This window comes from Crocuta crocuta, unplaced genomic scaffold, assembly GCF_008692635.1.
Source record: "Crocuta crocuta isolate KB4526 unplaced genomic scaffold, BGI_CrCroc_1.0 scaffold187, whole genome shotgun sequence".
Lineage (NCBI taxonomy): Eukaryota > Metazoa > Chordata > Mammalia > Carnivora > Hyaenidae > Crocuta > Crocuta crocuta.
The window spans coordinates 2,260,142-2,284,521 of record NW_027532196.1 but is presented as its reverse complement, the minus strand read 5'-3'; the positions used below and the strand labels follow the sequence as shown (position 1 = coordinate 2,284,521).

General features: G+C 39.7%; 1 protein-coding gene across 5 annotated transcripts in view; it reads right to left on the bottom strand.

Annotated features, from left to right (window-relative positions):
• Positions 1–467: 467 nt before the first annotated feature.
• The window catches only part of TASP1 (taspase 1), a 273,452-nt gene continuing 249,539 nt past the window's right edge, over positions 468–24,380 (bottom strand). For 3 of the 5 annotated variants that reach the window (XM_077777536.1, XM_077777539.1, XM_077777540.1), the window contains one exon: positions 12,533–13,562. In XM_077777536.1, the coding sequence (XP_077633662.1) occupies positions 13,470–13,562 (93 nt within the window). In that variant the 3' untranslated portion in view covers positions 12,533–13,469. Of the gene's footprint in view, positions 1,015–12,531; positions 13,563–24,380 lie in introns of those variants that run through there. The other 2 variants (XM_077777537.1, XM_077777538.1) reach the window with 2 other exon arrangements.

The window sequence follows — 24,380 nt, the reverse complement described above, 5'->3', positions numbered from 1 at the left end:
GGCTACAATGTGTTTGACTACCTTGGAGCTGAAAAAGACGAGGTGCCTCTATTTTACAGACCTTTGCAGTTCCAGTCACCATGAGAATGATGTGACCCCCCCAAATGTCTGTGTGACTTGGCAACTTGTCCCATAAATAACTTTTAATATCCTCACAGATCTTTCTATTCCACCAATTCTGAAACCATTGACATTACTATGATTTAGAGCTGGCTAATGATATTGGCATATTTAAGTCATCTTACATCTGCAGGCCATGATCCGAGACAACACTGTTAAGAACAAGATGTGAGTGTATAGTGGAGAGAATAGTGTGCTTGAGTCAAAAGACCAAGTCCCGGCTCTCTCACTGGCAATTTGATAAAATTACTTACAGGAGCATCAGTTTCTTCCTTTATTCAACAAGTATTTATTAAACATCTATAATGTGCCAGGTCTGTTCTTGGGATACAAAAGAGAGTGTAACAGAACCTGGGGCACACATTCCATTGCTAGACTTGACCAATATAACTTTCTCTCTTCCAGAATTGTTTTATGGGTCAAATAAGGTATCATAAGCAAAAGAATTTTATAATGTGCTTTTCTCCTAGAAGCAAATCCTGAGGTAAGAACATGAGTGCAAGCGCTTTATTTGGGAGGTACAGGAAACACTGATAGTGGGGATAGGAGACGAGGAAGGGGAAGGCAGCCAATAAAAGATGCATTAGCAAGGCAGTCACCACTGTGAGAAAGTGGAAACACGAAAGGGAAATTCTGAGAAATGGTGCAAACACTAGCCCCAGGGATATCCCACTCCAGAGGTAAAGGAGTTGGGGTATTTGTATACCAACTTTTGAGTATTCTGAGTTGAGGGCTGCTCCAGGAGATGTTAATGTCCTGGCACTTCTGGTATGCTGCAGGCAGAGCTGTCTTCTGTGATTTCTGGAGACAATCCCAGGCACAGAGATACAGAGTATTGTAACTGCAGAGTATAGTAACTGGAAATCAGCTGGATCACACTGGAAATAGTAGTGTCTAGGAATATGGAGGAGGATTGTCAGTGAATGAGACAGATGAGCAAAGAATGAGCCTATTATCATCATTACTCTACTGGTCAGATGGTGTCTGTCTGTCCCCAACCATGAGCCCCAATATTTAACAACAACCTCAGGCTAGCTTGTACTACATTAGTAACTCTTTTTATTAACCAGCTAGATGTGGAAACGGTGTAGACTTAATTTTCTCAAATTGGAGTTTGTGAGTCCATATAACTGTAGCCTCCACAGAACCCATGAATTCAATGAATATAAAATTTAAGAATTTTTCATTTTTGATAATAAACTAAAATGAATTAATACAAACTCTTTTAGGGATCACCTTGCAACTAATTCTTGCTAGGCAATTCCATTTGCATTTGTACTTAGGGGTTGTAGTAATGTTGATGCCAAATGAAGATTATAGGTGGCTGGTAAAGAATAAGTGAGAGAACCAAGTCACGGTCACTAATAAGGTATGCTGAAAGCAAAATAGCCTCTGTGGTATTATCTTTATGTTCAGGATAGAGCAGAGGTGGTGAATGGATCAGTCGCTGTATGCACCAAACTTTGTCAGCAGTAAATGTAGTACTAAACCCTCAATTAGGAATTTTTCATTAAATGGCTGTATCACAATTTCCCAGGGTATCTATTGAGTAGATTGGCTAGAAAAATGATGGATATGTAGTTAAAAAACAGTAATAAAAACTTCTTTATTTTCAAAAAAAGAAGCATAATGCCAATCATGTTAGCAACTCAAACGATGGCTGTCAAGTTCAAAACCAAAGAAGCAAGTCAACTAGTGAAATACTCAGTTTGCAAATATGAAAACATTATGGTAAAATGTTTTTGATGTGGTAATATGGCTAAGTTATTGTGGTTATGTTAGAAATAACTTAATTTTTAATAACACAAATGAAAAATGTTGGGGAAAACGGGAAATGATCAACCAGGAAACTGGAGAATTTGATAGGGTATCGTATTCTTTTATAATATTTATTCCTAAATCATATCCTAAATTTCTTTCTATTTTTAACAATTTATTGAGATATAACTTATATTATCATATGATTCACCCATTTAAAGTATACAGTTCAATGGCTTTTACTATATTCACAGAGTGGTGCATTCAGCACCACGATTAATTTAAGCACATCATTAATTAATCCCAAAAGAAATCCTACACTCTTTATTTATTACCACTTAATTTTCCCTGTCCCTCATCCCTCCCATCCCTAGGAAACTACTATTCTATAGGTTCTGTTTCTATAGATGTACCCACTGTACACTGGGCACTTCAAATAAATGAGATCATACAACATGTGGTCCTTTGTGACTTGGCTTCTTTTGTGTAGCGTAATGTTTTCAAAGTTCATTCATGCTGTAGTTCATTCAGTATTTAATTGTGGCTGTTTTTTTATTGCCAAGTAATATTCCATTATATTACTAAAATGTAGTATTGTGTACTGCATTTTGTTTATTTATCAGCTGGGGAACATTAGGGTTGCTTCCACTTTGTGACTATTACGCTGCTATGAACATTCATGTTCAAGGTTTTGTGTGACATGCTTTCATTTCTCCTGGGTATGTACCTAGGAGGGGAAAAACTCAGTGATTAACTATTTGAGGAGAGCTTCCTGACTGTTCCAAAGTGGCTGCACCTCATAAAATAACTTGAGAAGTGTCTCCTCCTCTTCTGTATTTTGGAAAAGTTTGTGTAGAACTGGTAATAATTCTTTAAATATTTGGTAGAATTAACCAGTACAGCCATATAGTCCTGGACTTTCTTCCTGGTAAGATTTTTGATTACCAATTGAGTCTCTTTGTTATAAATCTATTTGGATTTTCTAATTCTTTTTGGGTCAGTTGTGGTGGTACGTATCATTCCAAGAATTTGCCAATTTTATCAGCATTACCTGACTTGTTGGCATTTAGTTGTTCATGACATTTCCTTTACATTCTTCCTGTTTTTGTAAGTTACATGATACTATACCCTCTTTTATTTATGATTTTATTAATCTGAGTCTCCTCTCTTTTTTCTTGGTATGTGTAGCTAATGATTTGTTAATTTTGTTGATCTCTTGGAAGAACCAACTTTGGCTTTATTGGTTTTCTCACTTGTCTTTTTATTCTCTAATTAACTTTCATTATTTCCTTCTTCTACTTGCTTTGGGTTGAGTTTGTTCTTTTTCTAGCATCTTTAAGTGGAATGTTGGTTGTTGATTTGAGGTCTTTCTTCTTTTTTAACGTAGCACTTACAGCTATAAATTTCCCTCTAAGCCCTGCTTTAACCGAATCCCATAGTTTTCTACTTTCCCTATGTTTTCGTGGTTTTTTAAGATTTTAGTTTTAGGTAATCTCTACACCTCACACTGGGGCTTGAATTCACAACCCTGAGATCAAGAGTTGCATGCTCCTCCAACTGAACCAGCCAGGTGGCCTTACTTTCCCCGTGTTTTATCTTTGGCTCATTGGTTATCTAGTAGTGTCTTGTCTAATTCCCACATATTGCTGAATTTGTTCAATTTCTTTCATGGTAATTTGTAATTTTATTCTATTGTCATCAAATAATATACTTTGATTTCAATCTTTTAAAATTTATTGATGTCTGTATTATGCCTAGTCTAAGGTCCACCCTGGAGAATGCTTCATATGCACGCAAGAGGAAGAAGAAAGTGTACTCTCCTATTGTTGGGTAGGGTGTTGTATAGGTGTCTGTTAGGTGTGTCTTGTGTATAGTGTTGTCAAGTCTTTAAATTCCTCATTGATCTCTTGCCTAGATGTTCTATCCAATGCAGAGTGAGTTATGCAGTCTCCATTACTGCTGACTTACCTATTTGTCCCCTCAATTGCATCAGCCTTTGCTTCATGTATTTTGGAGCTGTGCTGTTACATGCATATATGTTTATAATTGTTATTAATTCTTCATGGATTGAGACTTTTGTCATTATAAAATGTCCCTCTTATCTCTAACAATAGAGATATTTATGTCTATTTTCTCTGACATTAGTATAGCCACTTCAGATTTCTTATGGTTGCTATTTCCCTGATATATTTTTCCATTCTTTTATTTTCAATTTATTTGTATAGTTGAATCTAAAGTGTGTCTCCTGTCGGGTCACCTGAGTAGCTCAGTCAGGTAAGTGTCTGACTCTTGATTTTGGCTCAAGTCATGATCTCAGGGACGGGAGATCCAGCCCTGAGTCCAGTTCTGCACTGACTGTGAGGAGCCTACTTGGGATTCTCTCCCTCTCTCTCTCTCTCTCTCTCCCCCTTCCTCGCTTGTGTGCACCCTCTCTCTTTCTCTCAAAAAAAAAATTAAAAAAAATAAAGTTTGTCTCCTGTAGACAGCATATAATTGAAATTTCTTTTTTAATCCGGTCTGTTAATCTCAGCCTTTTGATTGGATTGTTTAATCCATTCACATCTGTAATTGTTGACTTTATGTGTCAATTTAGTGGGTATTTGGGGATGGGATTAACATTTAAAATAGTGAACATTGAGTAAAGTAGATTGCCTACCATATGGTGCGTAGACCTTATCCTATCAGTTGAAATCCCAAATGAAACAAAGACTAAACTCCCTGATCAAGAGGGAACTGTACAACAGACTTCCTTCAGACTTCATATGCACTATTGACTCTCCAGTGTCTCCAAATTTCTGGCCTCAGATTGGCAACTGCATCACTGAGGCTCTTGGATCTCAAGCCTCCTGGCCCACACTGCAGATTTGGATTTGCCAGGCTCCATACTTGTGCAATCCAATTCTTTATGAAAAATCTTCTATATATATACATACATCCTATTGGCTCTATTTCTCTGGAGAATCCTGACTCATATAACATCTAATGTTATTATGAATTTAGTTAGATTTATATCTGCTATTTTTTTGTTTTTTACATATCTCATATTTTGTTCCATTTCTATTTTGTTCCTGTTCTTTTACTGCTTTAAGTTAATATCTCTAGTGTGATTTAATTTCTTTAATAATTTTTCCACAATTTAGTTATTTTCTTAGTAGTTGTTCTAGGGCTTCCCATATATATCAATTTATCAGAATCAACTTCAGACTTATATAACACATTCCTGCAAGAAATAGAAATGTTAGTCCTGTTCACTATTCTCTTTTTGTGCTATTATTGTCACACATCTATGGATGTTACACATGTAACAATACATCATTGTAATTATTAATATAATTTTATGTCGGGTAAAGAAGCCAAGATAAGAAAGGAGAGCAAGTATATATTTGTAGGTTATATTTAAATTCCTCAGCCAACAGCCCAGTGAGGAAATGGGGATCTCATTCTTACAGCTTCATGGAACTAAATCCTGCCAACAACCAGAAAGAGCTGGAAATAATTCTCCCCCTAGTGCCTCCCAAAATGAAGGCAGCACTGCCAACCCCTTGAGTTGAGCCTTGTAGGTGCTGGAGCAGAGAAACCAGCCAAGGAATTCTGACTTACAGAATTGTGAGATAATAAATCTGTGTTGTTTTAAGCTGCTAACATTTACACTGCTCCACACTGTCTCTTCCATGTCACAATGGGAAATCTTCATTTATTCACCAAACAAGTATTTATTGAGGACCTATTGTGTGCCAGACACTGTCCCAGGTGCTGGAGATATAGTATGAATGACACAAAAATGCCTATAAGTTCAGGGAGCTTACCGTTAAATGGAGGGAGACACATAAACTAAATAAATGTATCAGTTATATGGTAGATTAGAAAGGGGTGAGTTCTGGGGCGGCGGGGGGAATAAAGCAGAAAGGGAATGCAGAGTGCTGGCAGGAGAGTGGTAAGCAGGGTGCTCATGGAGAAGGTAACACTTAAGCAAAGAGGTGAAGGAGATGAGGGAGGAGCAAGCTATGTGGATCCATCTGGAAAGTGCTCTCCATAGAGAGGTAGAGGCACAGGCAATGGCTCTTAGATGGGAGGAGGTCTGGGCTGCTTGGACAGCAAGGAGGCCAGGATGGTTGTTGGAGCAGAGTGAGCAAGGGTTATAACAGGAAGTGGGTTAGAGGACGAGAGGGAGCAGATCCCAGGGTCTTGTAAAGACTGCGGAAAGGGGTACTGTACGGTTTTGGGCAGAGGAGCATCACAATGAGACTCTTTCTGGCTACTTACTACCAAGTGGACCAGTAACTCTGGATGCAGGGAGGCCAGGGAGGACCTTGTTGTAATTTCTCAGGTAAGAGATGATCTGGATGGTAGCATTGGAGAGGGGAGAAGTGGCTGGATTTAGGACACATTTTACAAAATTTTTAACGTTTTTATTTATTTCTGAGAAACAGAGAGAGAGAGGGAGGGAGATAGCATGAGCAGGGGAGGGTCAGAGAGAGAGGGAGACACAGAATCTGAAGATAGGCTCCAGGCTCTGAGCTAGCTGTCAGCACAGAGCCCAGTGCGGGGCTCGAACCCACGAACCATGAGGTCATGATCTGAGCCAAAGTTGGGCGCTTAACCAACTGAGCCACCCAGGCGCCCCTAGGACACATTTTAAAGGAGGGAAATAGCATTTATTAACAGATTGTTTGTTTCTTTTATACTTTTTTTTTAATTTAAATTTTAGTTAACAAAGAGTGCGATACCTTACATACAACAAATCACAAGTGCCCTCCTTAGTACCCATTACCCATCTAGCCCATCTCTCACCCAACTTCCTCCATCAACCTTCAGTTTGTTCTCTGTTGCGCAGAGTTTCTTGTAGTTGTAAAATAGGAGAGGAAGTAGATTCAAGGATTTCAGGTTGGTGGCCCCGACAGATCCTTGCCTCTGTATTTATACCCTTATGCAGTCCCCTCTTGAATCTGGGATGGGCCAGATCACTTGATTTAAGCAATAAATGTGGCAAAAGTTAGGCTGGGCCAGTTCTGACCTAACCTTAAAAAGGCCTGATAGCTTTTGCTTTTATGTTCCTGGGAACCTTGAGCTGCAATATCTCATGGGAGAAGTGGCATGGAAAGACCCTGTAGAGAGGCCTTGAACAGAGGTAAAGGCCCTGAGCCTGCATGGGAAAAAAAAGAAAGCTCATCCAGCCCAACCTCCAGTTCACACTCCAGCTGAATGCAGCAGACCTGTGACTACCACCAGGAGCCACAGAGAAACCACTGAGTGAAGCCAAGCCACGTTGACAGAATTGTGAGAGAACAAAATAGTTGTTGTAAGATTTGGGGAGATTTGTCATGCAACAATAGAGACATAAAAAAAACAGGACCCCAAGAATTTTGGCCTGAGCACCCAGAAGGATGTAGTTACCATTAACGAGATGGAAAAGACTGCTAGTTAACAGGTTTGGAGAAAAAATGTGGGTGGACAGATTATAATCTTACTACTTATAAATGAAAAAGAACATATTTTTCTTAATATATTAGAAAAACAAAATCTTCTATATTTTAAACGTTGCTGGATTTTCCAAGGCCAGGGAAAGCCATTTTAGGAACAACTTTTTGGAGAGTGACATCAATGATTTAAGGGAACTGTTTAGCATTTTTTTCTTTTCAGCTTCTGAAGCTCTGTTGACAATCAGTGAAATCCCCATCAAGGCAGAGAAACCCTAGCCCAGTTTTTCCAGCTTTGCACTCTGGTGTCAGGGCCACAGTGACTCTACCATGTAAAAGAGAAACCCCTGTTCTTGCTTTCCCTCCCACCTTCCACAACGGGTCACAGTGAACCACCTCCGGCTTGGGTGATGGGCTTCTGGAAGCCAGGAGAACAACCTTGGAGGGAGGCTCTTGCCAGTTTTAGATTTAATCCTTCCTGTGGCCATACACTTCAGAGACAGCAGTGTGTGCACAAAGAAAGACTGCCTGGTTAATCTGGTCAGCTTGTATGTCTCTGAAGATAGGCATCTGGGCTAATCCCTTATGAACTTGAACCCAGATTAAGTGTTGGGGAAAAGCAGTCTATTCATTAAGAATTCCTAATGTCCCACAGCAAATATTAGTGTTAAAGGATTACTCTAATGCTGTCAACCTCCCATTCACTCACTCCCACCTGTATCGCCCACCAGTTTACACATCCACATCTCCTGTTCCCTGCTTAATTAGCATTTAGGGAAGGTTTAGGCTGTAGCTAAAGTGAAACAAATTAATCTTATTCACAAGCGCTCATTTTTTCTGGGCTCAACCTTTTCTTTGGCTAGCGTTCCGGGGAGGGAGGCATAGTCTCCTTTTGGTTCCCTTTTGGTCCTTCACTCCATGACTAACCATGGCAACCTTAAATTGGAAAGGAGCCTGGACTTCATGGCACAAACGGCTTCACAAAGTTGAGCAATTGTAGGGTTTATGTCAGAAGAAATAGTTGATTTTAATAAACATTTTAGTTAAACATTAAAAGTTAATAAACATTTTAAGAAAACTGTTGGGAGGCATTTTTTAAAAATTCAACCACAAAACTATGTTGAAGATATCTAGGCTCGAGAGATGGCATTCTGAAAGTGGGTGCCATATGAAGTTGTTATGCATGGTCATGGTGGAGATGTGTTCATGACATGGGGACCTGGCTACCATTGTATTGGTCTCTTCAAATCTCTTAACTTCATAACACACCTTTGGCTAGGGTCTCTTCCAAGTCCCATTAACACAATTCCAGTTTCTTTCTCTTAAGGAGTCTCTCAATCCTTGACTGACTGCTGCTATTTAGCTTGTTTATTCCCCATCTTCTTAAAAGTATTCACTTGTCTTCAGCTATCTGGTGCTTGTCATCACTGACTTAGCTGTGAAATTCTTCCACTTAAAAAAATTTTTTTTAAATGTTTTATTTATTTTTGAGAGAGAGAGAGAGAGAGAGAGAGAGACAGTATGAGCAGGGGAGGGACAGAGAGAGATGGAGACACAGAATCCCAAGCAGGCTCTAGGCTCCAGAGCTGTCAGCACAGAGCCTGACATGGGGTTCAAACTCATGAACCATGAGATAATGACTTGAGCCAAAGTTGGTGCTTAATCAACTGAGCTCCCATGCTCCCCTCCTTCTGCTTTTATGGAATATCCAGCCTTACCACTTGAAGAATGTTCAGTCCGATATTATGGATGAAAATGGTTGATCGGGAGCATAAGGCAGGAAGAGACTCCAGTGCAAAGCACAAATAGACTGGTGAGTTCATCCTCTCAGCCAAAGAGGGTATAAGAGCCCATCAAGGTCTCCTAGCCAAAAGTATGTAGAATGGAATGTTTCTTAGTTTCAAGTCTCCAAAAAGCAAGCCTGGGAGACAGGGTGGCAAGTACAAACAGTTCATCTGGGAGATGACCCCATAAAACACAAAATAGGGGAGCTAAGGTATAAGGAAGGGGGAAAAGCCAGCACAAGGTGTATTAATAAGTCAGCTGCCACTGTTCAGTTGTCCCACAGGGGGGCAACTGAAGCTTAATTTCTATGGAAAATCTCTCAAACACAGTGTGAAACCCACACCCCAGACTTAGACCACCCAAGAACCAAGGGGACTAGCATACTTATACAATTTCTATTCATCACTTGTGAGAGCTGCTTCTGGGGCATGACGATTCTCTAACATTTCTGGTCTGCTGTGTGCAGGGATAATGCAGCTTTCTATGGTTCCAGAAGAAGCCCTGAGGCATAGAGGTGCAGACACTAGCTTTTACATGTTGTCTGGGGGCACTCTGCAATGAAGAATCAATGGGCACTGACAATGATCTGCTCTAGGACACCTCCTCGACTGGCTTTCATTGGCGAATAAGACTTTACCACAGTGCTAATTGTGGGGGCCTGTGCCCTGAAGAAGTAGATGCTGACTATACTGTTAGTCTGTGAGTACTGTGATGGATTTCTACAGAAGCCTTAGAATAAAATATATGCACTGAACAACATTAGCTGAACCAGTAATAAATGAGGTAATTCTTTTAAGTTTGGACATCTTTCTATGATATTATTAAGTGAAAATGGCAGGTTCTATAAACTCACTTTGTTGTTAAAAACACAGAAAATGTATGAATAAAAAGTCTATAAGGGTACAAGATAAAGTGTTAACTGTTGTCTCTAGGGACGTGGGGCTATGAGGGGTTTTTTTTGTTTTGTTTTGTTTTGTTTGCTTTCATATCTATTTTCTGATTTTTTTTGTAATGAGCATGAATTGCTTTTATAATAATAATGACAAGATTAAAAAAAAAAACCCACAGGGGTGCCTGGGTGTCTCAGTCAGTTAAGCTTTGGCCTCTTGACTTTGCCTCAGATCATATCAGTTTGTGAGTTTGAGTTCCACATAGGGCTCTGCACTGGCAGTGAGGAGCCTTCTTTGGATTCTCTGCCTCTCCCTCTCTCTGCCTTCCCACCCCCTCATGCACTCTATCTCTCTCTCAAAAATAAACTGTGCCTGGGTGGCTCAGTCGGTTAAGCATCCGACTTCGGCTCAGGTCATGATCTCACAGTTTATGGGTTCAAGCCCCGCGTCGGGCTCTGTGCTGACAGCCAGCTCGGAGCCTGGAGCCTGCTTCAGATTCTGTATCTCCCTCTCTCTGTGACCCTCCCCTGCTCACGCTGTCTCTGTCTCTCTCTGAGAAATAAATAAAACATTAAAAATAAGATAAAATTAAAAAAAAAATCGACAATTTAATACAATCTCAAGATTCAAGAATAATTTCGGCACTTTTCTAAATCTTCCTTTCTTCACAACCTCCTTTCCTCCCTCTCCTTCATACCAGTGCTTGAAAACAGCCTAACCTTGCATATTTGCTGGTAACTACAATGTAACATCACCACCTCTCAAACACGGAAGAAAGTAAGGAATTAGGCAAAAAAGACTTTTGAACAGCCAAAAGAGAGGTCCCTATAGCCATAAACTACAACTCATCCAATTTTGGTCACAGAAAAGCACCAGATACTAGCACTTAGGACGTATTTATACATACTTGGTACACAGTTCTAACAGACATCGATATCAGAATTCAACTTCCTGTTTAGAAGCAGCAGTGAAAAAGTGAGAAAGGGCCTGCCCTAGGCAGAAGCACAGGAGGCAGGGAGGAGAGGCAGAGCCAACAAGCGAGGGGATAGGCCTGGACAAGGCCTTCATGCCTCATCAGAGAGCACGGATACCCCAGGCTCATTAAGGTAGAGCACATGGCCTCCACCTCCTCGCCGCTTCCAGAAGGCTCCCATTTCCAAACCCAGAGCAGCATCGCAGTGATGGCCTTGAGGAATCCAGCCCAGGCTTACTTGTACTCAAGAGCACCAAGCATCCAATGATCAGCTCTTAAAAAGAAATGGAATATAGCAGACAGTAAAGTTCATCCATGTTAAAATACTGCTTCAGAATCTTGGTGATATAAACCAGACTAGGGAATGAAGTTATTTTCTTATCTGTTTCTTTTGATCCTTTCTACTTTTGTACGAAATGAGGTTGATTTTATATCTGTCAATGTCCTCTGGTTCTGGTATCTGCTCTTTAATACCTGATCTTATCACTAAGGAACTTATACTGCCCATTATGTTTGTACCTCCATGATTCTGAATGTCACTTTTTTTCCCTCCTGGTTTGACAATATTCCTTAAATTTAAAAAATTTTTAAAAAAGAAATTGGAGAATGAAGCTTTAACAAACTGTCCTTGGGGGGACTGTGTTCTTTTATACTGACCAGTTTTTAAACTCTTCATAAAAGGGTCTTTAACAAGCCCAAACTTTTAAATATGAGTAGAATAAAGTCAAGAGAAGATGAAAAGAAATGGCATTCCTGGTGAAATAGGTCAGATGATTTTCAGACTCCAAAGTGTCCTGATAGTTTTACGTGATCCAGTCCAGTTCCTCAAAAAAACACTGCCAACAGGTAACAGGTCTTTGAAAGCTTTTGAAGCCAAGGGCTCCCCACCAGCCAGCCCATCACTTACTAAGTTCTCAGCCTCATTAAGAATGAGAAACAGATATCATGGCACCAACCTGTCTACGAGAACACAGCGAGACAAATGTAATTGCCTGTACAAGGAATATAAATCAGCAACTCCCAAATCATTCATATTTACACCCACTCCGTTTTGGTTGTCTTTCCTTTATAATTTGGCCATACATCGATGTCAAGTATATAATTTCATCTGAGGCTTTATCAGTTACCGCCCAGAGCCATGATTATATGGTGCAAGGAACTTCCTCTCCCTGAGTGAGTCTATCTTTAGTATCTTCTTGATAGCCACTTCTTACACATAAAATCAAAAGGAAAGTCTTGGTTTTCTTATGTGGCTCCAGAATCACTAAATATAACATTTAGAAGCAATTTATCAGCTGAAACCATTGAGTTTTCAGCTGGCACTACAGCTTTTCAAACCAAAGTGGTCTTATTCCTTCCCTTTGTTAGTTTTTATCAACTTGCAATGAAAATTTCAGAGATTTTGATACTGGCCATTCAATCATGAACTAAGTTCAACTTTCATCTTGTTAGTGCCCAGGCCTAACTGCACAAAGAAGGGTTTTGAATTGTCAGAAGGGATGATTTCTGGAAGAAGCAACTTTTTACAAACAAAATAAAAAGTGGGTCTCCAATCTAGGATTCAAAAGATAATTTATTAGTCTGAGAAGAGGAGTCACACACTGTACCCAGTAATATGCTTCTTTTATTTTTGTGCCTTTATCTTAAAAATATATTTAAACAAGAAACAAAGATAATATTGAATTTTCCCATAAATTTTGCTTTCTTATTTACAGTGTTACATTGTAAATAACATTCCATTATACACAAATTAAGGACTGTGCATTACTGTATGTTCTCTTTACATATTCTTTCATAATATAGTACATATAGCTTGAAGATATGCAGTATTTAAGCTTAGAAAAGCTTGAGGAAGGAAGTACAAACTTTATCAATAAGACTATTATTTAAAAAGGTTCTGACCTTAATTCTCTGCTAGATTGTTTCACTGAAACCATTCTTTGTTAAAGAAAAATGCCCCATATGAGGGATGAGAATAACAGTTTAAGTAACCACAGGATCCACTTAAACTGGTTAACAAATAAAACACCGTATCACTTATTACTGTTATTAAATGGAGCACTACCACTGTCAAATCATTTAAACAAGTAGATTTACTCTTCAGTTCAGACACATTACATCAACAACAGCTGGTACCTCTTTATGAAATCAAAAATGTTTCCTGCAACACTAGGTTTTACTTGTAAACAGTAAAGCACACATTTTGTGAAGATGATTTAGTCATTCCCAATCTTAGGTTACACAGTAAGGAGTTTCTATTTCATCAAGGGAGAAGCAAGCACACTCACTGCGCACACACACACACACACACACGCACATACACGTGCTCACTCAGTCCTGTCACCCGCCGAACACCCGCATAGGTCACTAAGTGCTAACCGCGGCAGCACTAGTGTCGTGAGCGGTGCACGAGGCTGCAACAGGAATTATAAAATGGTGAAGATAAAACATCCAAGTTCAGTTAAAAACCCCGAAAAGCTCAGGTTCTGAAATGCCTCCCAGATGCTTCATGCTCAGCCTGGAGGGTCAGTTCACCGGGCTCTCCAGGCGGCAAACCCCACCTTCGATTGCCACCGACTGTCCTGCCACTGCACCGGGAGGGAGTCTTGAAATGTGAGTCTGCAGAGAGGGAGACAGGAGAGCGTTAGAAGTGCCAGCTGTGTCCTCGCATATGTAACAAGGGTGGAAGAAATGCCAGAGTGACACAGCTTCTCTTTGCTTCTTAGTATCTACAGACCACGAGGGTGATAAGCTTTAAGTGCAGATCGATCTTGTTTGTTCAAACCCTACAGGCAATGTTTACTGAGCAACTACTACATGCTAACTACTACACTTGCACTAGCAAGTGGATATATAGACTGAACAAGACAGCTAAGGCCTCCAAGGGCACAGAACTTAGAATTTCGTCGTATTCTGAATAGTCACGGTTTTAATGCTAACTAAATGAAGTATATTCTAGTTCTTCTGAAAACTAGTAATTTATATACACTTTATCTTCTGAACATTCAAAGCAGCTGAGAATACCTGATTCATGTTTATATTTTATTCTGTAAAGGGTCTGAATAGCTTGCAAAAATTCAGATAATTCAACAACCTAGAAGGTAAGTGAGGCAACGAGAAAAAAGAAAAATCAGAGCTTACAAAATAAGGCAAAGACAGGCATGAGATTACCATGCAAAGCCTAGCCTGAGTTCCGTGCCTGGGCTAGAAGCAGGATGCTGCTCTGTCTCTCAGCTTCCTCACTCCATGACCAGAGAGGTGGCTCATGTACGTGTGCACAGCCTCACAACAAACCAACTGCCCAGAGGAGAAAGCCTGCTCCTGGTACAAGGTCTGGGAACTGTTTCTCTTATAGGGCTTCATACACAATAGGTACCATGCTTTGTGGATGACTGAAGACATCAGCTGTACAACAAGGAGTTTTGCAGGGCTGAGTGCTAACATTACTCAAAGGAGGCTGGCTCTGAGCAGAAGATAGTAAAAGCTGTTCCATAAGGGGTCAGGATGATGTCAGCCAGGAATTCCTTTTTTTGGTGGTCTGGCTTAATCTAGGGATAGATAAGTGTCGGGAGTTTTCTAAGAAGAACAGAAGGACTGCATATTCCTTTAGGTAATCCTCTCTAATTCTGCTACTCTAAACACGTTTTTCCTGAGGGCTGAACTGAAGTGAGTTCAAGCCCCAAGTGAGGCTGTTAGATGCCAGTGAAGAGGCCAAGTCTAGAGTGGGAATGGCATCCTCTCATGCAACCAAATGTGAGACAAGCCTGTTTTCGATGGACTAACAGCTAAGCTAATTGGGTTGTAGTTTGAGCATGGACACTATTCTTGAATATCACCACACAATTCCTATTAGAGTAGCTGACATAAGTTAACAACTTGGAAAGTTCTAGAGAATTGGAGTGTTCTTTGGGCACTTAGTTTTTCTGTGTGTGAGGCAGGAATCAACCTGTAACCTATTGGGCAGGGGCGGGAGGAGGTCTGTTGCCTCAGGCGGAGAGCTGGGTGAGGCAGTTTCTGTGGTATCTCCTGGGATGTGAGGATCAGGGAGTTCACTCACCAGACTCATGCTTCTGGGAGCCCTGTCCCCAAATCTGGCCTCACTGCTGCATTTGAGGGCCAAACTTGGGTCTCACCCTATGGACATGCTGTACCTGAGAAGTTCACAGTAGGAAAGCTTGCGGCTCTTTTGTTTCTTGGGGTGCCTCATTAACCTCGCAGGAGTTAGAACAGGGTGTGTTGTTTAATTCTGCTACCCAGAGGTCCTTGTCACATCAGGCACAAAAATCTCAATTCTCACAATTCTCAGTGTTGACAGAGCCACTTTCATTCTTCCAGAAATTCCTTACCATGAGGTAAAAGAGAATTTTCTCCCCTAGTATCATTCATCATTTTTTAAAAAAAGGTTCTTCTAAACAAAAAAGATCCCTGAAAGAGTAGGCAGAGGTCCCTCAGTCAATTTCATCCCTAATCTCACCCTCTATAGTCATAAACACCATCATGCAACTATGACAGGTATCGAGAATGTGGAAAACAGTATGGGAAGTCCTGAAAAAATTAAACATAAAATTACCATATGGCCCAACAATTCCACTTATGGACATATATCCCAAACAAGTGAAAGCAGGGACTTAAAAAGATATTTGTAGACCTATATTCACAGTACCCTTATTCACAATAGCCAAAAGGTGGAAACAACCCAGGAGTTCATAACCAAAATGTGACATACAGTATATACCTGCAATGGAATATTGTTTAGCCCTAAAAAGGAAGGAAACTCTGACACATGCTACAACATGAATGAACTTTGAAGATGGTATACTAAATGAAATAAGCCAGATACAAAGGGACAAATATTGTAGGGTTCCACTTATATAAGTTGTCTATTAGTTAAATTCATAGAGACAGAAAATAGGTCGGTGGTTGCCAGGGGTTGGGGGAGGGGTTATAGGCAGTCACTGTTTAATGGGTACAACATTTCAGTTTGAGAAGATGAAAAAGTTGTGGAGATGGATGGTGGTGATAGTTATACAACAGTATGAATATTCTAAATGCCGCTGAACTGTGCACTCAAAAATGGTTCAAGTGGTGTATTTTGTTATGTAAATTTTATCATAATCATAACAATAAAAGAATAAAGCAGAAATGACAATTTCCACCCTGGACCAGAATAGGAGTCCATATGATAGCATTAAGAGAAGGGGCTAGCTAGGAACGAATCTACAATGCAGACCCCCAGAGAAGAAACATTAACACCATCAGGTTCTGTTCACAAATAGGCTGGAATTCTCCAATCAGGTTCATTAAAATATCTGTCCCTAAAAGAGAAGCTCACAGGAAACCTGTCTTCATGTTTCCCAGAGATGCAGGGAGAATCCAGTGGGATCTCCTGGCAGAGCTGGTGGTCCAGGCACCAGAGGCTACAGAGAATAAATTAATTGTTTAAAGATCAAAGAGGGAACATATGTCCAAGCAGATGGCCTACAACTTGACCAGAGGGACGTTGGTCTTAAAGCAACTGATTTCCTATTGACCAAGGAAAAGACCAGAGCTAGAAGGAAGAATTTCTTGCCCCACAGACCAGGGGACTTGACAGCAATCCCTTGAGATTTACAAAAACACAGATGGCCAATTTAAACTTATCTCTGACACTCCCACCCCCACCCCCACCAGGTTTACGATAGAAGAACAACTAAATAAACTGAACTAAACTACAAAGTCTCCAGGAGAGTTAGAAAGGAAAAGAAAAAGGATTGGAAAAGATGATAGTGTTCTTGAGATAATCTGTTAACAGTACATGGGCAAAATACTTTGAAAATACATGGAGATTTGTATAAATTTTCCTGTTTACATCGGACAGAAATGCTCAACTAGACAAACCAGCTAAGATTAACTTCTTAAATCATCATCTAGTCAGGAGGCATTTTGTGATTGCAAAACACACTGGCATGACCTTGATGTTGAGAGGAATAAAATGGCCAACCATCCATCCAAATGTCAGTACTTCCCCAGTTTCATCCATCAGCATGATCCTCTGACTCATGAGAAAATCAGTGCCTTTAGTCTGAAAAAGTTTGAGCTAGGAAGTATATGATGTTTTCTATGGAAATTTCAATGGAGCATCAAATCACATTATAAACAGTGGGAGCTGTTTAAGAGAATGTTTTATATGAGTGTTTATCTCAGAAAGTTCTTTTAGAGAAGTGGATTTGAATTCCTCTTATAGCTAAAACTAGACTGTTTTTGTCAATGAACTTATATGTCACCATTTAAAAGTGCAATAAAGGATTTTATATTGTCTTAAGACCTGCGTAAATTCTCGGGTACCCTATAAGCATTAAGAACTTAACAAGGCATCTTTAAAGCCATTTAAAAAGCAACATATTTTTATTGAAATTTAGAACTGATGATAAATAGCACATAAAAATCATACATGAATAAGCAGCAGACAGGTTCATTTGGGGCTATTTTCCTCCACTCCTTGCTGCATGCCCCACTCATACTCTTAACCATGATTCCATGTCTGCCATGTCCTTTTCTGGTTCTTTCTCATATAAAGACTCCCTTGACTGGATTCCCAACTCAAACCAGAAGCTCTTCTTCTAGCTCTAATGGCACCCATCTGAGCATTTCTTGTCCTGTGATGTAACAGGAGCTTGTCTTACACACACCTCCGGATTCTGTGCACCTGTCAAAGTGCTTGACCCAGAGTGCACACTCTGGAAATGCTCTCTGAGCAAAGTGACTAAAATGCACCCTCCAGGCCTACACTTATGAATACACAAAGGATTTCAGGTGTTTTAATGTGTGTGAGCAACCAGTTTGATTAAAAAGTGAATCAAACTTGGAAACCAGCTTGACAATAAACTATAAAAGAAAAAAAGTGAATCAAACGAATTTGTCATAGTAAAGATTCTTTTAAATAGATTTTTTTAAAAGTAAAGACTAAACTTTTCCATTTTCCAAGTGATTGTGTCTTTAGAAGACAGACGGGGCTTTAGATTTCTCAGATGCTAACAGCTCCACACCAGTGGAACCCACTGGCCTTGTACTTACAATTCTCTGCTTTCCTGCTAACTCCCTGACTGACACAGAGAGATCCTTGAGGTTAACATTCCTTGAAGAATTATCCACTTCAAAATTAAACTCACTAATTCAAAGCCAACACTCTTAGGCCTATATCTTGTTATAAAACCAAATACATTGTATAATAACATATTTAGCCTCAGAATTCAAAATGAGAAAGTTAAAGAAAAAATATTATAGAAATTCTGTCATTCCTTGATGTCCTAATCACAATCTAAGTAGTAGCTGAGACTTCCTATCATTCATATTCATGTCTTTAAATCTCTTAAGACCACCTTAGTGACTGCTCTTTTGTGGTTTCTAGGAAAACTGTAAGCACACGATTTAATTTTAAAAGTCTCAAAGCCTTTATTTAGTGGTTATATTTTAATCCATCTTTCCACTCTTAGAATTGTTGAGATCTACCACAAAAGTCAAGGGAAGAGTCTCTTAAACAAGTTATTATCCTCCTTTGGTGGGGTCAGGAAAATAAAATCTGGACAGACACAGTCCAAAAAAAGCTCTTGGGACTATTCTATTCATTGGTTTCATAATTCTGAGGGTTTGGTTTTCTGTTTTTAAAAAGTAGAGGCTGCAGCAAGATAGTACAGTCAAAGCAATACAGACATTTACAAATAGAACAAATGACATTGAAATAACTCCACAAAGACTTAAGAAACAGTATTTTAAAACAGAGTAGAGGTGCTTTTCACAACCAGAAGCTTAAAAAGTACTTGTAATATACAACATATTATGCCCAATTCTAAGGTTAATCTACAGAGGCAGTTTATCATGATGGCTGTGTGCATGGGTTATTGAATTGGAGCATCTCAGGTTCTGGGCCAATTTGTCTTCTTCCTGGACACATGGAGGGACTACATTTCTGTTTCCTTTCAGTTGGGGTGTGGGTATGTGACTGAATCAGGCCAGTGGACTAAGTAGTATGAGCCACTACCAAGCCTGGCAGAAAATCCTCCTATGCACCATTTTCCATGCTCTTTTCTCTGATGATCTTGAGGCCCATGTGCTATAAGGAGCTTGGGACCGTGGTTCACTTGGGAGGAGGGCATTCTGCTAATCACAATCCCCAATTTGGATTTTATGTGAAAAAGAAACACACTTCTTATTCTGTTTGAGAAACTATACATTTTGAGGTTTCCTTCTTAGAGCAGCTAGTGCTATCTTAACCAATAATACAGGCCTCTGCACTTACTAGCTGCATCACCTCTGTTGGCTACTTAACTTCTCAGGCCCCATCTCTAAAATGGATATAATAGTAGCACTTAGCATCAGGTTGCTAATGAGATATTGCACGCAATGAAAACATGTATTAATAAATCTTAGGTTATCATTATTCAAACAAACACATAGCCATAGAACAAAACATTATGTAGCACAGAATCTATTGTAGGTTATTGGATATCCCAGAATTGAGGAATTCTATTTTAAAAGTTTGATAGTCTGAAAAAATAAAATGAGGTATTTTAAAGAAAAGTTAACTGCATGCTAAAAGTTAAAGTTCAAGAAAATGGACATTTTTAGGTCAGTTTTTTTGATGGGGGCTATTTTGCTTCTACAGATAAAATAATTAACAATTGCTAAGTATTTAGTGACTGCTAAGGGTTTGTATATATCTGCTTGATGTATTACTAATCTTCTAAGGTTCATAAACAATGAACATACTTGGGTACTACAGAGGAAACCAAAACAGTAGAATCCTGGCAAATTGCCTTCTAAGAACATGTAGCACTGTAGGGAAGACAAGTACAGCCAAATAAAATGATTAGAAAACCATTAACAAAAGCACTTCTAGTGACCATGCACTGAAAGGGTAGAATACTCCAAAGTTGTCTTCTTTTTTCTTTTTTTAATGTTTATCCATTATTGAAGGAGAGAGAGAGTGTGAGTGGGGGAGGGGCAGTGAGAGAGGGAGACACAGAATCAGAAGCAGGCTCCAGGCTCAGAGCTGTCAGCACAGAGCCCGACATGGGGCTTGAACTCACAAACTGTGAGATCATGACCTGAGCTGAAGTCCGAGGCCCAACTGACTGAGCCACCCAGCCACCCCCTAAAGTTGTTTTCTAACACCACCAAGCAATTAACTCAATTCTGTAAATTGTCCAACAATTTAGCTCAATTCTGACACTTATCTACCAGGAGATAGTGCCAGGTCCTCCAGATTAAGGAGTCAGTCACACAAGACTTTACTTTCTTCCCAATCCAGATGCCAATCACAATTCCAGATTGTCATCTGTGCCTCTGACCTACCCACTATAGATAGCACGACCTCTCCTCAAGTTTGCTAATTTGTTGGAGTGGCTCACAGAGCTCAAGAAAATAGCTTACTTATGAAGTTACTGGTGTACTGTAAAAGTACATAATTCAGGAGTAGCCAGATGGAAGAGATGCAGAGGGCAGAGTAGCTGGGAAGCAGTTCAGAGCTCCCACGACGTCTCCAAACATGCCACTGCCCCAGCACCTCCACATGTTCACCAACTCCACCCTACTGGGTATTCTGGAGACTTTATTACATAGGTACAACTGATTAAATCATTGGCTGCTGCAGCCAGCCCCTTTCCTCTCCTTGGACGTTGAGGGGTGGGGCTGAAAGCCCTAACTCTCTTATCACATGGTTGGTTTCCCTGGCAACCAGTCCCCATCCTTTGGTTACCTTGGGGTTTTCCATAAGTTGCCTCATTAACATAAACTCAGGTGTGGCTGAAAGGGATTCGGTATGAATAGCAAGACATCCATTTCACTCTTACAGATGTACCTCAATTTTAGGAACTGAGGACGAAAGGCCAAGTATTATAATAAAATATGATTCTACTGCTCTTACTGCTTAGGATATTCCAAGGGTTTTGAAAGCTGTGAGTCAGGAACCATGAAGGAAGACCAAATATATATTTCTTATGACAAATCATAATACCACAGATACCCAACCATAAATGCCATAGGAAGTGAGGAGTGAGAAGATGGATGTGGATCAAACAATTGAGGAAGACATTCCAGAGGCCTTGGCACTAGAAGGCAAGGCACTTGAGGGCAGAGGGACATAAAAATGACATGTTGGACCTTCGTAAGGAAGAGCTGATATGTTTATTTGGTTTGAGTCACAGTTTTTCCAACTTTTAAAAAATAGAAAATATTTTTTTAAATATACTTATTGTCAAGTTAGCTAACATACAGCATATATAGTGTGCTCTTGACTTCAGGAGTAGATTCCCATGATTCATCGCTTACATACAACACCCAGTGCTCATCCCAACAAGTGCCCTAATAGAAAATCTTTTAAATGGAGAAGTTGTAAAAAAGCATTTTTAAAAAAAAAATTTTTAACATTTATTATTAAGAAACAGAGAGAGACAGAGCATGAGCAGGGGAGGGGCAGAGAGAGAGACACACACAGAATCTGAAGCAGGCTCCAGGCTCTGAGCTGTCAGCCCAGAGCAGCACAGAGCCTGACACGGGGCTCGAACCCAAACTGTGAGATCATGACCTGAGCTGAAGTTGGATGCTTAACCTACTGAGCCACCCAGGCACCCCTTACCATGCTTACAAAAAGCATGTTGATTTCTAACTTGTCTTGAAAAGTCTGGCAACCCTAACATTCCCTCACTGGGGTAAACGTAGCAGCTACCTTCTTAAATGCATTTTTGGCAAGACTTTTCCAGAGGTGGAGCTGTGTTCTTCCTGTGGCATGTATTCAGAAGGCACCTAATATCTAGTGATGCTCTTTCAGTGGGTTTAGTCCACTGGGTTTAGGTGGTGGCAGCCCGATCCTCCTATATAAAGTTCCATCATCAACCTTTTGCCCACTGATTTTAGCAGCCACTGATAATCATTGCTTAAGATCCTTTATTTCATGAGGAAGTTCCCAAAGGGTGGTTTTCTGATTCTGTCATTCTCACTACAATTAACAGCTAAAATTCATCTATGAAGAACTTTCTCTCATCAACTTTTTAATATTCCAAAATAAAGTTCATATATGAAAGAAAGGATAAATACTTGATTCTTCTGCTGCCTTTTCAGGGTTCAAATAATAAGCCTCCCAAAGCAACCAATCATTTCTTCCCCCATCATTTTTTTGTGATGCTAAGAAATCAGTTTTGTTAGAAGAAAGATAAGAGATTAAAGAGGGAACATGATTTGAGGGAAGAAAAGAGGAACGGGAAGAAAAGGTACAGTATTTTACTTCTTTATTCATACCAGCCCAAGGCCAATTCTTCTATGTTATTTATATATAAAAGACACAGAAAGTAAAGAACTGTAAGAGGTACCTTCAAACTCCAATGCAAAAGAAACTATATCTAGCTGGACTGACTTACTAGTTCTGTTCTGGATGACTAATCTGAACACTCATATGTTTTAAGTCAAGTACAGTACCTACATAATGAATTAGCTCCTTTTGGATTGACATAAAATAAGTATTGCTGTCAGTTAATACAGTTTGCTCAAGATCAGTTTGACTAGCAGAAAGTTCTTTCATCAAAGTGAACTGGGTGTTAAGACAGTATATGAGCCTGCTAAGGCTTCTGTAACAAAATACCTCGGGCTTGGTGGCTTAAACGACATCAATTTATTTTTTTGCAGATCAAGATATCTGTAGATAGGGTTTTTCTGAGGCCTCTCTCCTTGGCTTATAGATGGTCTCTTTATTAGTGCAACCCTAGTGTGTCTTCCTCGTCTGCTAAGGACTTTAGTCCTACTAAATTAGGGCCCCACCCTTATGTTCACTTACCTTAATCACCTCATTAAAGACCCTATCTCCAGGTACAGTCACATTCTGGGTTAAGGCTTCAAGATATGAATTTGGTGGCGGGGGGGGGAGGGGAACATAATTCAGTCCTCAATAGACACAGATCTTAAAGCGATATAGAGTAAAATCCAAAAATGCCCCATATGTTCTGGTTTCCCTTAGTTCTCTGAGCTGAACTCCTCCTGCTCTCCCCACTTTGCTCAGTCCTTTTCTCTCTCTCCACTTGCTTTCTTGCTGTTCCTCAACCACATAGCACATCCCTGCTTGAAGGCCATTATAGGTGGTATTTTCACTGCCCAGCACAAAGCTCTTCCATCCCTGTCCCTGTGCCTCATTTGCTCAACTTTTCCAAATCTGTACTCAAAAGCTACTTTTTCAGGAAGGTTTACTCTGGCCACTCACCTGAATCTCACTACCATCACCTTCTCTACCTCAGTGTTTTATATGTACTTACTACTATCTAAGCAGCCATTTATTTTGCTCCTTTACCTTATTCATTGCTTGTCTCCCCCACTGGGACATAAACTCCATGAGTTTATCTATTTGTTCATTGCTTGGTCCTGTTCCTAAAAGATAGTCTGGCACGTGGTAGGGGTTCAGTATACATGGCAAATGAATAAAGGACCTAATTATTTATTTATTTATTTATTTAAACTTTAAAAGAATGTGTGCACGTGCAAGCAGGGAAAGGACAGGGAGAGGGAGAGAATCCCAAGCAGGCTATGCGCTGTTAGCGCAGAGCCTGACATGGTGCTAGATCCCACTCACAAACCGTAAGATCATGACCTGAAGTAAAATCAAGAGTTGGTTGCTCATGACTGAGCCACCAAGTTTTTTTTTTTTTTTTTTTTTTTTTTAAAGATGAGGGCTGGGAAGTGAAAGAGAAACTGCAAATTAGATATTTTATATTTCTTCATTTTATATTTTATAGTTTGTTATAAATTTTTCAAGAGATTTGTATAAATTAAACAATCAAAATGATATTGAAGCTGTGGACCTTTAAAAAGTCTGAAAATAAAAGTCTGCTTATTTCCCAAGACTGACATGGTATGATCCAACAGATTCAGTTCATTCATTTACACAACAATTGCATGTCAGTGCACGTATCACCTTCTTTTAGAGAGAGATGATCACAGACATCAGCTACTTAGAGAGTGGTCAGGTGCAGGCTGTGTGTCTTATGTGTCTATTATGTTAGGCCGCTTTAATATAATTTTGATGAATTCAGCATGAGAACGAGTATGGAAAACACTAGGGCAACTTTGTTTGCATGAGCATTTTCCTTTCTGGAAAGCAGGATATTAGCCTACTGAGATATCGGTGACTCCTACTCAGTCTTACATTATCACGAGCATTTAAAGAGACAGATATTTTTCCTACCATTTTCCCTTCTCCTGTTAATTCTGCCTTATTTTTCCAACTGTTGAGTCCTCAGCAACTTATATTTTTCCATCTACTAACAGTGTCACATGAACTATCTTAAAATACTATGGAATAATGTATATATTTCATAGAATAATGACCCATTTAGCTACAGGCTAAGTTTGTCTTCTGTATTTATCACCGTGCTGCTTGGGGCATATAAAGTTGGTACTGTGAGGTGGCTCTGTTGGCTG